The 13,947-nt window shown below is 38.3% G+C and overlaps 1 protein-coding gene across 16 annotated transcripts in view; it reads left to right on the plus strand.

Annotated features, from left to right (window-relative positions):
- Positions 1-231: 231 nt before the first annotated feature.
- The window catches only part of LOC122064820, a 106,210-nt gene continuing 92,494 nt past the window's right edge, over positions 232-13,947 (plus strand). For 3 of the 16 annotated variants that reach the window (XR_006135837.1, XM_042628601.1, XM_042628600.1), the window contains exons 1-7: positions 263-694; positions 8,862-9,096; positions 9,582-9,663; positions 9,761-9,838; positions 9,955-10,014; positions 10,136-10,240; positions 12,208-12,318. Coding sequence is in view for 12 of the 16 variants with exons in the window: in XM_042628601.1 (XP_042484535.1) it covers positions 8,984-9,096; positions 9,582-9,663; positions 9,761-9,838; positions 9,955-10,014; positions 10,136-10,240; positions 12,208-12,318 (549 nt within the window). In the remaining 4 variants the exon portion in view is untranslated. Of the gene's footprint in view, positions 695-1,612; positions 1,768-8,842; positions 9,097-9,581; positions 9,664-9,760; positions 9,839-9,954; positions 10,015-10,135; positions 10,241-12,207; positions 12,319-13,947 lie in introns of all 16 variants that reach the window. The other 13 variants (XR_006135834.1, XM_042628598.1, XM_042628594.1 and 10 more) reach the window with 12 other exon arrangements.

The raw sequence follows: 13,947 nt of genomic DNA on the forward strand, positions 1-13,947 counted from the left end.
GGACGATCCTGACCGATTCGATCATATTTTTAAAAGTATGATCACGACACAAGGATCAGACTCATGTGGGATGATCCCATCCGTTCGACTCAAGCATGTCATTCTCGTAAGCAGGGAAGAAAAATATCACAATCTCTGTGTGCTGTACTGCTGTCCAGCAGAATTTCTACATCTTTGGACCAGATGTGAAAACGACCAGTAAATTTCGCCAATTTCTTCTTCACAGCTACTGCGAAAGTGTGTTCGGAAACCCAACTCATACGTCTCTCTCATCACTCATCACTATGTTAATAATTAATAAAAAAACGAAAAACATATATAAAAAAGAGAGAAGGAGAAAAGAACGTCAAATATCCCTAATTTTGTAAAAACGTCAAATATCCCTAATTTTGTAAGGAAATTAATGGTATTGTTATTAGATTCTAATTATTCATCAGCCCCTACTTTCTTTGTCGCATGATTTTCCACTTTCTGTCTTACCAAAAAAACGATTTTCCACTTTCTGCTCTCAAATTTCACATTTGCTTGTATCTGTGACAACAAGTTACAAGCTTCGAACCTTTTAAAACAAATTGAATATAAGAGAATTCTCTCTCTGTCCCTCTCTCTCTCAGTCTATCCTTTTTAAGTGGATCCAGAAGTTTAACTCGGCATCACAGAAAGACGGACGATTTTGTCATATTCTGCAAATCAGGTAAGCTATGGTTCCTTCCCGAATGTGGTTGTTCTCGTCTGTGTCTACAGAATTCGAGGCATTCTGTTACTAGGGTTTGTTTGTTATATGTCTATTCATACAAATTGCATTATATTAATCCGTAATTAAGTGTAATTCTTTGTGGTGTTGTTAGTTCATCACTTCTCATTGCCCCCAAAAAAAATTTCATCATTTCTTAATCCTAACTGAAAATAATTCGTTTTGTTAATGCAAAATTTCGTGATTTTAACGTCTTGTTTGAATCTCACGAATAAAAAATGGATGCCTTTTCTGGTTTGAATTTCAGTTTAGTCATTGGTCTGTTGGTCTTAGTTCTTTTAACTTGTGGAATAATCTCTTGCTCTGGTGGTTATTTAGCCATTCGTCAAACCAAGAAGACCTTATTATGGAAGTTGATGGTGAATTGACTTCATTTGATGCAGTGGGTTCGGAAGAATTAAAAAAAAAGAAAAAAAGAAAAGCTTTTAGCTTGTGGAATCGTCTTATTCATGACACTGTCAAAGTTTCAATTCATATTGCATTTCATTTGTCTGTTTAACTGTATTGCGTTTCATTGCTCTGTTTTACTGCTAACTTTGTGAAACTTCTGTTTTGCATTATAAACCCTCATCCTCAGTAATGGTTCCTCTCCAACTTTGTCAGAGGAGTTGAGATAAGTTAGTGTTTCTGAAGTGGCGGGGGGTTTTTTTTTTTTTTTGGGGGGGGGGGTGTTGGGGTGTGCTATACAAACCTACAACTATAATTTCAATTTAAGGGTTTTACCTGAGTACTTGATCTGTAGCTGCTATATTCAGTAATTTGTTAGTCAACACTGATTCTCTAGCTAAACTCTATGTTTAAAAAGATTTATATAACTTTTATTTTTGGTAAAATGATTTATAGAGTTTCTTGCTTCAGTTTCAGAACTGAATTAATCATTGGCTGATCAATGCAACGATATAGAATTGAGCAAGCAATTCATTATTACAAAGCTTGCTTTGTGATTGACTTGAGCTTGAATATTGTACCTTCTGTCATTTTTGAAGTCGTAACAAGATCAAAATTCTTGCATTGTAAGTTTCAGTTAATTTTAGTGTTCAATCTATATTATCACTAAAGCTGTACATTCTTAATTGCAAACTCAGGATGTATTGTGAAAATCTGGTGTATTTTAATCATTCTGGGAAAACTATGTATTGTGAAAATCTGGTGTATTTTAATCATTCTGGGAAAACTAGGGATATTTTGGTCATTTTGGGAACACTGGGTGCATTTTGGTCAGTTTGGAAAATTGAGGGTATTGGGTCATTTAGGGAAAACGGTAGTGAGGTGTAGAAACTATACACTTGGGCACCAACCCGAGAAAAAAATATCTGTGAAGGACTAAACCACCAGTGAAATATCAATTGATGGTCATGGATGTGAAGGTTGGATGAGGGTTGTCCCTACCAGTGGGTGAAGGAAGAAGTAGGGATAGTCGATGGATTCATGTCTTTGTGGTATATTGTAGGATTTGCATTCGTACCTACTTAGCCAGATGGCTGAGGACTTCTCTGTTTGTTTTAATCCAAAACCACAAGAAATTGTTCATGCTTTCGATATGAGATGATGTTTTGTCAAAATGCTGAAACATGATGTTAGATGAGGTGTGAATTCAAATTGAACTTTGGTTGTTTTACTTACACGTTCCTGTGGCTTCAGTGTCCTGTTCTACACAAGCTTAAGACAATCATTTTTCTGTCCTTTCCCCCTGGATCATTGAAGTTTGTATGAATGTCCCTTTAACAAATATGTGAACACTGGTGACCATATCAATCTTTAGTTGAGTTCAAAACTCTTTCAGCACCTGCAACAGATATGTGCATTGCTTGCATCTACCTAGGGCCAAGCAGTCCATGCTTAGCCAGTCTAATTTTTAGCTGAACTGGATCCATTTGCCACTTTCATTTTGCTTCTGTTGACCTTCACACCAAATCTGTGTCATAATGGTGCTTTTTCGAACTTAATTTCTCTGAGAGATGAAAAAAGAAATTAAAAAAAGGATATAAGTTCTATATCATAGTACTTCCATGTCCCTAGAATCTTCTGCAACAAAAGAAGGTGGTTGTGCAAAATCCTTTAAAAAATTTCTTGTTTACAGAAACCACCTGGGCAAAAGCTGGTCACTAAAAAACTGGGCTGTATAAACAAAGCTGTCCTTGAAGTGCTTCAACATCACTGATGCTTCACCGCTTCTTCTTATATCTGGTCATTGATATGATTTGAAAACTGTCTCCATATTTATGCCCCCTCCCCTTTCCCCCCGGCCCCCCAAAAAAAGAAAAGAAAAAAGTCCTTGTCCACATTAAGAGTCAAAAAGATGTTGTCTATTGGTCTGGGCAACTGCTTAACATCTTACAGACCTCTTCTAGCTATCCTTGGTGATCTGGAAAATTTACCATCGGTTATGGTCCCTTTCCATTGCCTGAGGCAGCCTTCTAGAACTCCAAAAGCAGGACATCAAGAATTGAAGAGTTCTATGGATAGTGCAGTTTTTACTGCTATGCATGGACTGAGCTTCTTCTTCTTCTTTTTATATAAATAATTATATTAGTACCACTTTTGTATTATTTTAATCAGTTATCATTCCTTCTGTTAACAGAATAGGCTAGGACTCTAATGCTTGGACCAACATCCAAGACCTTTATGTGAGAGAGAGAGAGAGAGAGTACAGTAATGTCCCCCAACCATGACCGACTCACTTAAGTGGAGTCGGCTATGGTGTGGACCAATATGCTCCTGCGGCATCTATTTCTACACTCCCCTTCAAGTTGAGGCATGGGTATCATACATGCCCAACTTGAACAAAATAGGATGAAAGACTCCCCCCACACCCCCGCCCCGCCCCCCCCCCCCCCCCCCAAAAAAAAAATCCCTTAGTTAAGACATTGACAAGCTGATCACCAGACTTCACGAAGGACACACAAATCAGTCCATTCTCCAGCTTCTCCTTGATGAAGTGTCAATCTCCATGTGCTTCGTACAGTCAGGTTGTATTGGATTATGAGCAATACTTATTGCAGATTTATTATCATAGTACAACATCATCAGAAGACAAACAGGACCAAGGTCTTGAAGTAAACTTTTCAACCACAAGGTTTGCCTTGTTCTTGGACTTCCCACAACCACGCTTGGCTTCAAAATCAGCAAGTTTACTGATGTAGGGGAAACCTAGAAACTAGGGTCCCTATAAAGGCTGATTAGGCAAGTTCTACTAAGATTGTGTGAAACCCAGGCAAGGACTGAAAGTAAGGGAATGGCAGCAGCATATATGGTCAATATGTTGAATAAAAACAGAAAAATCGTTGTTGCAATGAACAATAGAGTCCTAAGTACACCAACCCAGCAAGGCTTCAGTTGGGAAATGGGGCTGGGGAAAATGGGCAGCATGATATCAAATTAAGTACATGTTCTTTCACTATTCAGAAAAATAATAGGTGCTAAGCTAAAGCTAATAATAGAGAGAGGGACAGAGAGATTTGATACCTTACCTTGTCACCAAGAAGAATTGGAGAGAGAGAAAGAAGAAGTAGAAGAGCCAAGATGGGAGACAGAGGCCAACGATTTGTCATTCCTTGAATAATATTCGTTAAAATTTCTTGCATACATTCGGTCACAACCTTATAGGCTTTAGAGATACCAATGCAAAAGAAAAGTTTTATTTTAGGAAATAAAGACCAACATGGAGAGGCTTAAGAAAATAAGATAAGACACTGAAATCATTCCTAGAATCTAATTGAAGGAACCAAATAAGGGACTGTCTTTCTGTCCAAGAAAGAAAACAGAAAAAAAAAGAAACAAGTTCCTTGCTGAAGTCGATGGCTTCTCTTGGAGGTAGAGCTGTCTGGACAGCTGTAATTTTCTAGAAACATCTGGGAAAACTCCTCTCTTGCTGCAAGCTGGATCGATGGGGCCTTTTGGAAGTTAAAATTAGCTCAATATTTGCACTGGTTTATTGAACCAAAGGCCAGGAATTAATTGATGTTGAACCAACCTTTGGGCCTTGACTGGATGGGTCTTCTAGCAGCGTGATATTCTTGGAACTAATCGTTTATACTTATGGACGCTGAAGATGGTTGAACTCTGCGATGCCACCTCCAGTGTACTTTAAGTCCACGACCAACTGGGCTGATGTCCTCATCATTTACCAAGCAACTTCCAACAAGTGGCCTTAGTATGCCATGGCTTATTGCAATGTTCACACTTGATAATGTCTTTAGGAGGATCACTAGTGCAAGTGGATCCATCAACAGTGGTAGAATTAGCAGTAGTCTGTAGAGCAGATCGATCTGTGGTCTGAGTTCGAAGCATGGCAGAATGACAAGTTTCTTCACTGTTGACCAGGACAAATGATTGTTTGAGTGTAGGGAAGGGAGTTTGACCAAGAACTTGGACCCTAGTCTGATCATACTCGACATTTAGGCTAGACAAAATTCATATAGTTGAATCTTATCAACATGCTTACTGTAGGCAGCCATGTCAGTACCAGTGGAGGGTTGATAATTGGAAAAGTGATCAAGTTGCTGCCACAGACTGCGAAACACTGCATAATACTGTGAGGTAGATAACTCCTTCTGAGTTGTGCCTTTAAACTTCTTCCTTATTTCATACACCTGAGCATCATTTCCAAACTGCCCATATGTTTCCTTTGTAGCTTTCCATATTTGAGCAGCAGTATCCAATAAAAAATAACCACTGCAAATGGTAGTTTGCATAGAGTTGAGCAAAAATGACATTACCAGAGAGTCAATAGAGATCCACTGATCCTGAGAAGAACAAAGGAATAAGATGTAGAAACATAACCCTAAAAGCGATGCAAGAGGTAGTGGAAAAACAAGAACAAATAATGCACACAGATTTACGAGGTTCGGCAAGATTGCCTACGTCCTTGGTGAGATGAGATTCTGTTTCACTATCAATGGAGAATAAGGTTGTAACACTCGTCCTCACACCTCTCAGTATTGCTTGCATTATAGAGAAAGAAAACCTCACTACAAATATATAGCGAAAGACCCTAATCCGGTAAGTACAAAACTGCCCTCAAATAAAAAAAACTACTATGCAGGGGGGCCTCCTGCCCTCTTGCAACCCCCACAGCCTGCTTACTTGTAAGCTGGACTGCCGTTCTGTTCTGTCGAGGCGCCTGCACCAGTACTCCCTGGATTAAACTACGACGGAATACAAGACATTGTACACCAACAATCTCCACCTTGGCTTGAATTCTGTCAAGCCTCTTGTAAAGATAACCTATAGACGTCTTCATCCCCGTACCTCATCAGAGGTACAAACCCGCACCACTTTGGTGCGTCCCTCATCTTCAATAAGTAATATTAAACAAGTCCAAACATGACACGAACTTCTCTATAGTAATCGGCTTGGTAAGCATATCTGTAGGATTGCGATTTGTATGAATTTTTCTCGAGTGAATACTGCCTTCTGACATGAGCTCTATGATCTTGTGAAACCTCAAATCAATATACTTTGTCCTTGCATGAAACACCTGATTCTTTGTAAAATGTATGACACTTTGACTGTCACAATGTAACACTGTACCTCCTTGCTCCAACCCCAACTCATGAACCAATCCAGCTAAATAGGCTCTTTCCTTAGGAGCCTCAACTACCGTTATGTACTCTACCTCTGTAGTGGACAATGCAAATGTAGATTGAAGCATCGCCTTCCATGATATAGGTCCACTAGCCAATGTAAATACATACCCTATAGTAGACCTCCTCTTGTATAAATCACCAGCATAGTCAGAATCAACATAACCCGCCAATTCTGTGGAACTTCCCTGATCACTGAACATAACACCTATATCTTTAGTCTTGCTCAAATATTTGAAGATCCACTTAATTGCATTCCAATGCTCCTTCTCTGGATTACTCATATATCTACTAACAACACTGACTGTGTGAGACAAATTCGGCCTACTACAAACCATAACATACATAATACTCCCAACTGCACTAGCATAGGGGACCTGAGACATCTGCTCCACCTCCTTATGTGTTGTAGGACATTGCCTTTCAGATAATTTGAAGTGGCTAACTAATGGAGTTCTAACCGGCTTAGCCTTTTCCATATTGAAATGCTCTAACACCTTTTTAACATACCTCTTTTGAGTTACCTAGAGTTTACGTGCACTTCTATCTTTAAGGATTTCTATGCCAAGGATCTTCTTAGCAGCACCAAGATCCTTCATTTTAAATTCAGCACACAGGTTTAATGGAAAAACAAGAACAAAAAAGAACAAACAATGGAAAAACAAAAACAAACAATGCACACAGGTGTAACCCTAAAAGCGATGCAGAAGGTAATGAAAAAACAAAAACAAACAATGCACACAGGTTTACGAGGTTCGACAAGATTGCCTATGTCCTCGGTGAGATGAGATTCTGCTTCACTATCAATAGAGAATAGGGTTACAGCGTTCGTCCTCACACCTCTCAGTATTGCTTGCATTACAGAGAAAGAAAACCTCGCTACAAATATATAGCGCAAAACCCTTATCCGGAAAGTACAAAACTGCCCCCAAATAAAAAAACAGCTATGCAGGGGGGCTCCTGCCCCCCTTGCAACCCCCACGTCCCGCTTACTGGAAAGCGGGACCGCTTCTGTTCTATTGAGGCGCCTGCACCAGTACTCCCTGGATTAAATTGTGATGAAATACAAGACATTGTACACCAGCAGAAGATATCTCCGTATTGCCATTGATATGTCCAAGAAGTCCACGACCAACAATAGTAAGCTAGCTTGATCTAGCTTGATTGAGACCAAATTAGATAATTGGTTCCGTTTAAATGGAGATGGCTGCAGCAGGTAGGTAGTCATTCCGAGTTTGTCCGTCAAGTCCTGAGCTAGCAGTAGTTATCTCAAACATGATGAGAGAACCAAGGATACAGGATCAGCAGAGAGTGCAAATTGATGCTGGAATAAATACCCAAAAAAGTTAAGTAAACTTTTCCCAAATCGATGCAAAGATGGAGATTGTTGGTTGCTTCAAACATAACCATCAGAAAAGGGGCCAAAATTCGGTCGAGTTCTCCTTTGGGTATGGCAAAACTTTCCTCCAAATACCAGCCCTATCTGAAAAGGAATGATCCCAAATCAATTTTGTTAGGGTTTTGGAAGAAAACCCTAAAAAGAGAAATCACAGGGATAAAAAGTTTCCGATTGTTGTAGTAGATGGTGACATGCTGCCAAAGATGCAATAACTTGATTATTCAATGAAGGCAAGACTCAGTCTTTAATAAGAGTGAATGATTGATTCTCAAGGGTAAAGATTTCAAAAATCGCAAAAGGGGGTCAACAACTCTCGATCCAGGGAGATAACTATTTCTTGCTTTGTTTGAGGTAAGGTCTACGGCAGCAATTAGATCCATGGATCACCTCATTAATGCTACTCTTTGAGAAAGGAGAGGACAATCGAGAGAAGGAGAGTGATAGAGATCGAAAAAGGGAGAAGAGGCTCTGATACCATGTTAATAGAATAAGTTAGGATTGTAGTGCTTGGACCAGCATCCAAGACCTATTTATAATGTGAGATTATACAATAATGTCCCCCAACCATAACTAACTGACTTAAGTGGAGTTGGCTATGGTGTGGACCAATATGCCCCTGCTGCATCTATTTCTACACCTTAGAGGAAAGGCTTTTCATTAATTAAATTTGTGCATATTATGCTTATTTCTTCTACATGAAGAAAAAATGGCATACCCAGTGCATGAGGCTCCCACCACTGTGGGGTTTGGGGAGGATCATAGACTCATATTGTACACAGCCTTACCCCTGCTTCGTGCTTTGCAGAGAGGCTGTTCCCCGACTTTAACCTGCCATCACTAGGTCGCAATGGAGCAATCTTACCATTGCGCCAAGGTCCACCCTTTATTTCTTCTACATGAGTAGATGTAAGAATTTAATTGAGGCATGCCTATGATGTTTGCATGCAAGATTTAGTAATAGCCAAAGTGGTGGCTCCTTGTTGTGACCAAAGCACTAGTTCTAATGCTTAATGCTCTAGTATTTCATCTTTAGATTTTTTTGTTAGAATTCCATTTTGCTGACACTTTGTTTTCTAATTATTGTATTTTGTAACTGATATGTAGTTATAAATTTTGGGAGTAGGGCTTGGATCGTACTACTGTGTTTCCTTCAATGTGAAGCAGGAGTTGGAAGAATAACAAAAGTGAAATGCATGATCCTCCTGATGCTTGTGGAAACTGGAAATTATTTTCTGCCATGTAATAATGTATTCTTCAACAGTACCAACAGCTTCCCATCTTATGTCTTCCTCCAACAGCAATATGTTTCTGAATGGTGATGATGGTGTTCGAATGCCAAGTTCTGATTCATCAAGCAGGTAACACTGAACCCCGGGAAACTGGGAAAAGTTTCATAGTTGTCACGGCACCTAGGGGACCCAAGGCATTGGAGAGGCGCCTAGGTGCCCTAGGCGTGCAGCATATGTCTTATGTAATATAGCCAGGATAATTGCTTGCATGCAACATAAAAGCCATATCAATGTATAATATGATTATGCTAGTAATGACCTAATATTAGAAAACCAACATATAATAAATAAATCATAGGATATAATACAAGCATATTCATAAAAAAACAAAACAAGAAACATCAATCAATGTAAACTTGTGAAGTTATCAACCAGGAGTGTTGCCTCATTGGACCCAAGAATGAGCTTGGAAGCCAGTGACGCCTTGGCAACTATGGAGTTCACTCAGAAGTTTACCCTACTGCTCAAAATTGAGTTGTGGAAGTTTTCACATTTTTGACCAGTCAAATATTCGATGTCTTGGGTTTTAAACCAATCTCTGGTTTGTTCTTCAGGCATATTGCTGAAAGGTATTTTAATTCTAGGAACTTACGAGGGGATGACAATGTCAATTATTCTCCAGAACAAGAGGCTATGGTAAGTGATCTTTGCAATTCCAATTGGGATTATGTCTACTTGAGCTTGTTTAGCATGGTTTGGTATGGATATGTTTCCTAATCGAATTTCTGAGCAGGAACTTAATTTTAGACTCAGGGCACAGAAAGAGGAGATCTTGCTACTGCGTGAGCAAATTTCTGATGCTTGTCTCAAGGTGCAATCTCTAAATATCTATATACTTATGAACATAGTGCTTTCACTGTAATCAGCACTACATTCATCTTCATCTCTCACTTGCAAGAAACTAATTGGGTCTTATGTGGTTTCCAGGAGCTGCAGCTGCTGAATGAGAAACATGCATTAGAGAGAAAATTTTCTGATTTGCGAGTGGTTTGTATAGATCTTAAATAATATTTATCTCCTGTATTAGGGAAATGCGTTCTCTGCATTGTCCATTCTGTAAAAATGCATTCTCTTATAAAATTATAAATAAAGTTCTTTGATGCAACAGGCACTTGATGAGAAGCAGAAGGATGCTATAACTTCTGCTTTAGGAGAAATGGCTCGCAGAAAGGGTGGTCTTGAAGAAAACTTAAGGCTAGCTCATGACATGAAGGTAAATCATTGCCTTAAATATTCACTCAGCACCAGTCAGTCAGAACCTGATGTTTACAAGGCTCTACTGAACAGAATGGACATTTAGATGTCTAGAACTTGGCTGATATAATGTTGCAAGTGAAATAGATAAATTTCTGAATATTATCGTTTGTTTATGCATGTTACTCATGTGAACTTTTCAAATTGGTGGTACTTGAGAAGCATCAATACACTTTTTGATTTTTGAACCATGCTGTGTCGATCAAAACCCATTAACTAGAGTAGATGATAAAGAATTGGTGGTCCTGGTACTCTGGTAGCATAGTCTGTTGCTTCTGAATGGCCCATGGGCATGTCAATAGGTACATGACTTTTGTTTGCTTTTGGTGTACATTCTAATGTTTAAACTGCATAAGCTTGCTAATGGAACTGGAGTGGTTAAGTTCTTGTATCTAGGCAGTATGTTAGACAACTTTTTTTTATTTTGAGTTTTTGATGAATAAGGTTGTAATATATTTTTCTCTTAATACACTTTTTTAAGAATACATTTGGGTGATATAATTTCATTTTAGTCATGATGATATGGTATTTTTGTGTAAAATAATTTGGATTGATTAAGTGTGGAGGATATAAGTTGTTTAAGAAGAGAGAATCCTTGGTTCCTTATAGTCATTTCTCTTTCCTATCATGACAACTCTTGTTTCCTCACCTTTTTAGCATTCTAGGGCCCTAATATAGATAAATATAGTACCATCTTATCTTCTCCATGGTTAGAAAATTTGGTTGAAATTACTGAAATTTTACAAAATATTTTAGGTTTTGTGAAGCCTTGAAATGAAACAGGGGTCAACTCTACATGCATACCATATTTTGACCTGAAGTTCTGATAATTTTTGCTGAAATTTTAGCTCATTTTGGCAAGATTTTGATGAAATTTCGAATCATTTCAGAAAAATTTCTAAATTTTGCCTGAGACCCTAGAGCTATCAGAGATGAGAGAACCTCAAATTGTTTGGCCAAGTCCTTCATTTTGCTACTGAATCAAGACTTGGTGGTTAAAACATTTGGGTGCATTTATAACATCATTTGGCCAAATGCACTCAAATTTCACAATTTTCGCCTATAAGGCTGTTGTGATGGACTTTGAGAGATTTTTATAGGGTTTGAAGCTAAGGTACCATTTTTTTGGGGGGAGGGGTGCGGTGCTCTTTTTTTTTTTTTTTTTAACAATTCAAAGGTTCAAATGTATTTAGAGATGCTTAATGGGAAAATTACATCATTACCCACTTTTGGGTTTCTCTTTACAAAATTACCCTCCAAAAGTTTCAGTTAACAAAAATACCCAAAATTAGGTTTTCCTTTACAAAATTACCCACTTAAAGTTTAAGTTAACAAAAATACCCAAAATTGAGTTTGAGTTTACAAAACTTCCCACTCAAAGTTTTAGTAATAAAAAAACACATGATTATATGTGAAAGATGAAGAATCACTATTTTAGGTAGTTTTGTGAACCCAAACTTGATTTTGGATATTTTTGTTAACTAAAACTTTGGGTGGGTAGTTTTGTAAAGCCAAACCTAATTTTGGGTATTTTTGTTAACCAAAACTTTTTGTGGGTAATTTTGTAACGAGAAACCGAAAAATGGGTAATCATGTAATTTTCCCATGCTTAATTAGGGTTTTCTTAAAGTTTGGGCAAAAATATGGCCATTTTATCATTGAAATTGCCAACTGAAATGTACCAGATTTCAATCGAATTTTGACTGAAATCTGAAATATTTCGGTTTCGACTTGAACTGTGATCTTCTTTGCAAGACATGCTTTATGGGACCAAATTCTTTTTTATTGGAAACCTTGAATGAGCCTCATTAACTAGACGTTTTATTGAATACAATCTTGACAGCCATCTGAATTCCATTATTGATTTATTTTATATTCTTTATTCTCGCTTATGAAGTTCTGCACTTGGATTGTGTCTATTTTCAGGTTGTGGAAGATGAGAGGTACATCTTTACATCATCCATGCTTGGATTATTAGCTGAGTATGGTATTCGACCCCATGTGATTAATGCTTCCGCGATTTGCAATAGTGCAAAGGTACATATTCCATCATATCCATTTAAAATATAAAGCGTTTCATGTGTTACTCCTTGCATTCCTTAAAGACTTTCCACTTTGGGCATTTGGATTTTCTAAAATGTTAATCCCTTTCAAGAATTTAATGCATGAATTCTGGTTGTTTTTCCCATTTTACCCATCTTTGTGTTGAGAACAAGGACAAATTGGATAATAATTTTGAGTTACTTGGAATCTGGATCATTAATAATGGTTCTTTAAAATGTGTGTTTCCCCCAAATGGGCAATTTCGTGGACTGAGGGAGTACTTATAGTTGAAATAAAAGAATGAGAGAATGATTCGGCTTGTCTAATATGATAGAGGCCACCTTTATTGATAATGAGAGATTACAGTTAAAACTAGTGTGAGGATGAGTCACAAGTCTAGATACATCAAACCTAGACACTTTAACACTCCCCCTTAAGTTGGGGCATATATACTACGCCTGCCAAACTTGTAGAGTAGAGGATGAAAAACATTACAAGATAAACCTTTCGTGAACACATTAGCTAGCTGGTTCTTTGAGGTGACAAACGGAATACAAATGGAACCTTATTCTAGCTTCTTCTTGATGAAATGCCAGTCGATCTCAATATGTTTTGTCCGGTCATGTTGAACCAGGTTATGAGTGATACTGATTTAGCAGGCTTATTGTCATAGTAGAGCCGTATAGGACCAGCAGTAACAATCCCAAGATCACTGAGTAGAGCCGTAAAAGCAAAATGAGCTTGCAAATCCTCTGAGCCATAGCATGGTAATCTACCTTAGCACTGGACCTCGAGACCACATATTGCTTCTTGCACCTCCAGGTAACAAGGTTACCACCTAGGAAAGTGCAATAGCCAGAGGTAGAGCGACGATCATCAACAGAACCTACCCAATCAGCATTAGTAAAGGTTTCGAGTCTGGTATTGTGTTGTCTGAGAGTGAGGCCCTTTCATGGAATAGATTTCAAGTATCTCTAGATACGGTACACTGCTTCAAGGTGGGTGGACAGTGGAGCATGGAGGAATTGACTCACAATCTCTACGGCATATGCAATGTCTGGACAGGGGTGAGAAAGATAAACCAGCTTGACAACAACAAGTTGATACCTTTCTCGATCAATTGGGTCTCCACCATTATTGCCAAGATAATGATTAGCCTCAATAGGGGAGTCTTTAGGTTTACACCGAAACATGCCTGTCTTACTAAGAAGATCCAAGACATATTTCCATTGTGAGTTGAAAATGCCCTTGTCGGATCGAGCAACTTCAATGCTAAGAAAATGTTTAAGAGGGTCTAGATCCTTAATCTCAAACTCTATTGCAAGTTGAGCCTTGATCTTGGAAATTTCAGCATCATCATTCCTTGTGATCGCTATATCGTCCCATAAACGATGAGACCAGTAATTTTGTCATCAATCACCATCACGCCTGAGTCGTCTGTTAAATAAAGTATCATTGGCCTGACTTTTCTTGTAACCAAAATGCAGCATAGCCTTAAGGAACTGACTAAACCAAGCACGAGGAGACTGCTTTAGACCATAGAGTGATTTTTGTAATCGGCATACTTTCCCAACAATGGATGGAGACTCAAAACCTGGTGGGATGTCCATATAGATCTCTTCT

Source organism: Macadamia integrifolia, unplaced genomic scaffold (genome assembly GCF_013358625.1).
Source record: "Macadamia integrifolia cultivar HAES 741 unplaced genomic scaffold, SCU_Mint_v3 scaffold1783, whole genome shotgun sequence".
Taxonomy (NCBI): Eukaryota; Viridiplantae; Streptophyta; class Magnoliopsida; order Proteales; family Proteaceae; genus Macadamia; species Macadamia integrifolia.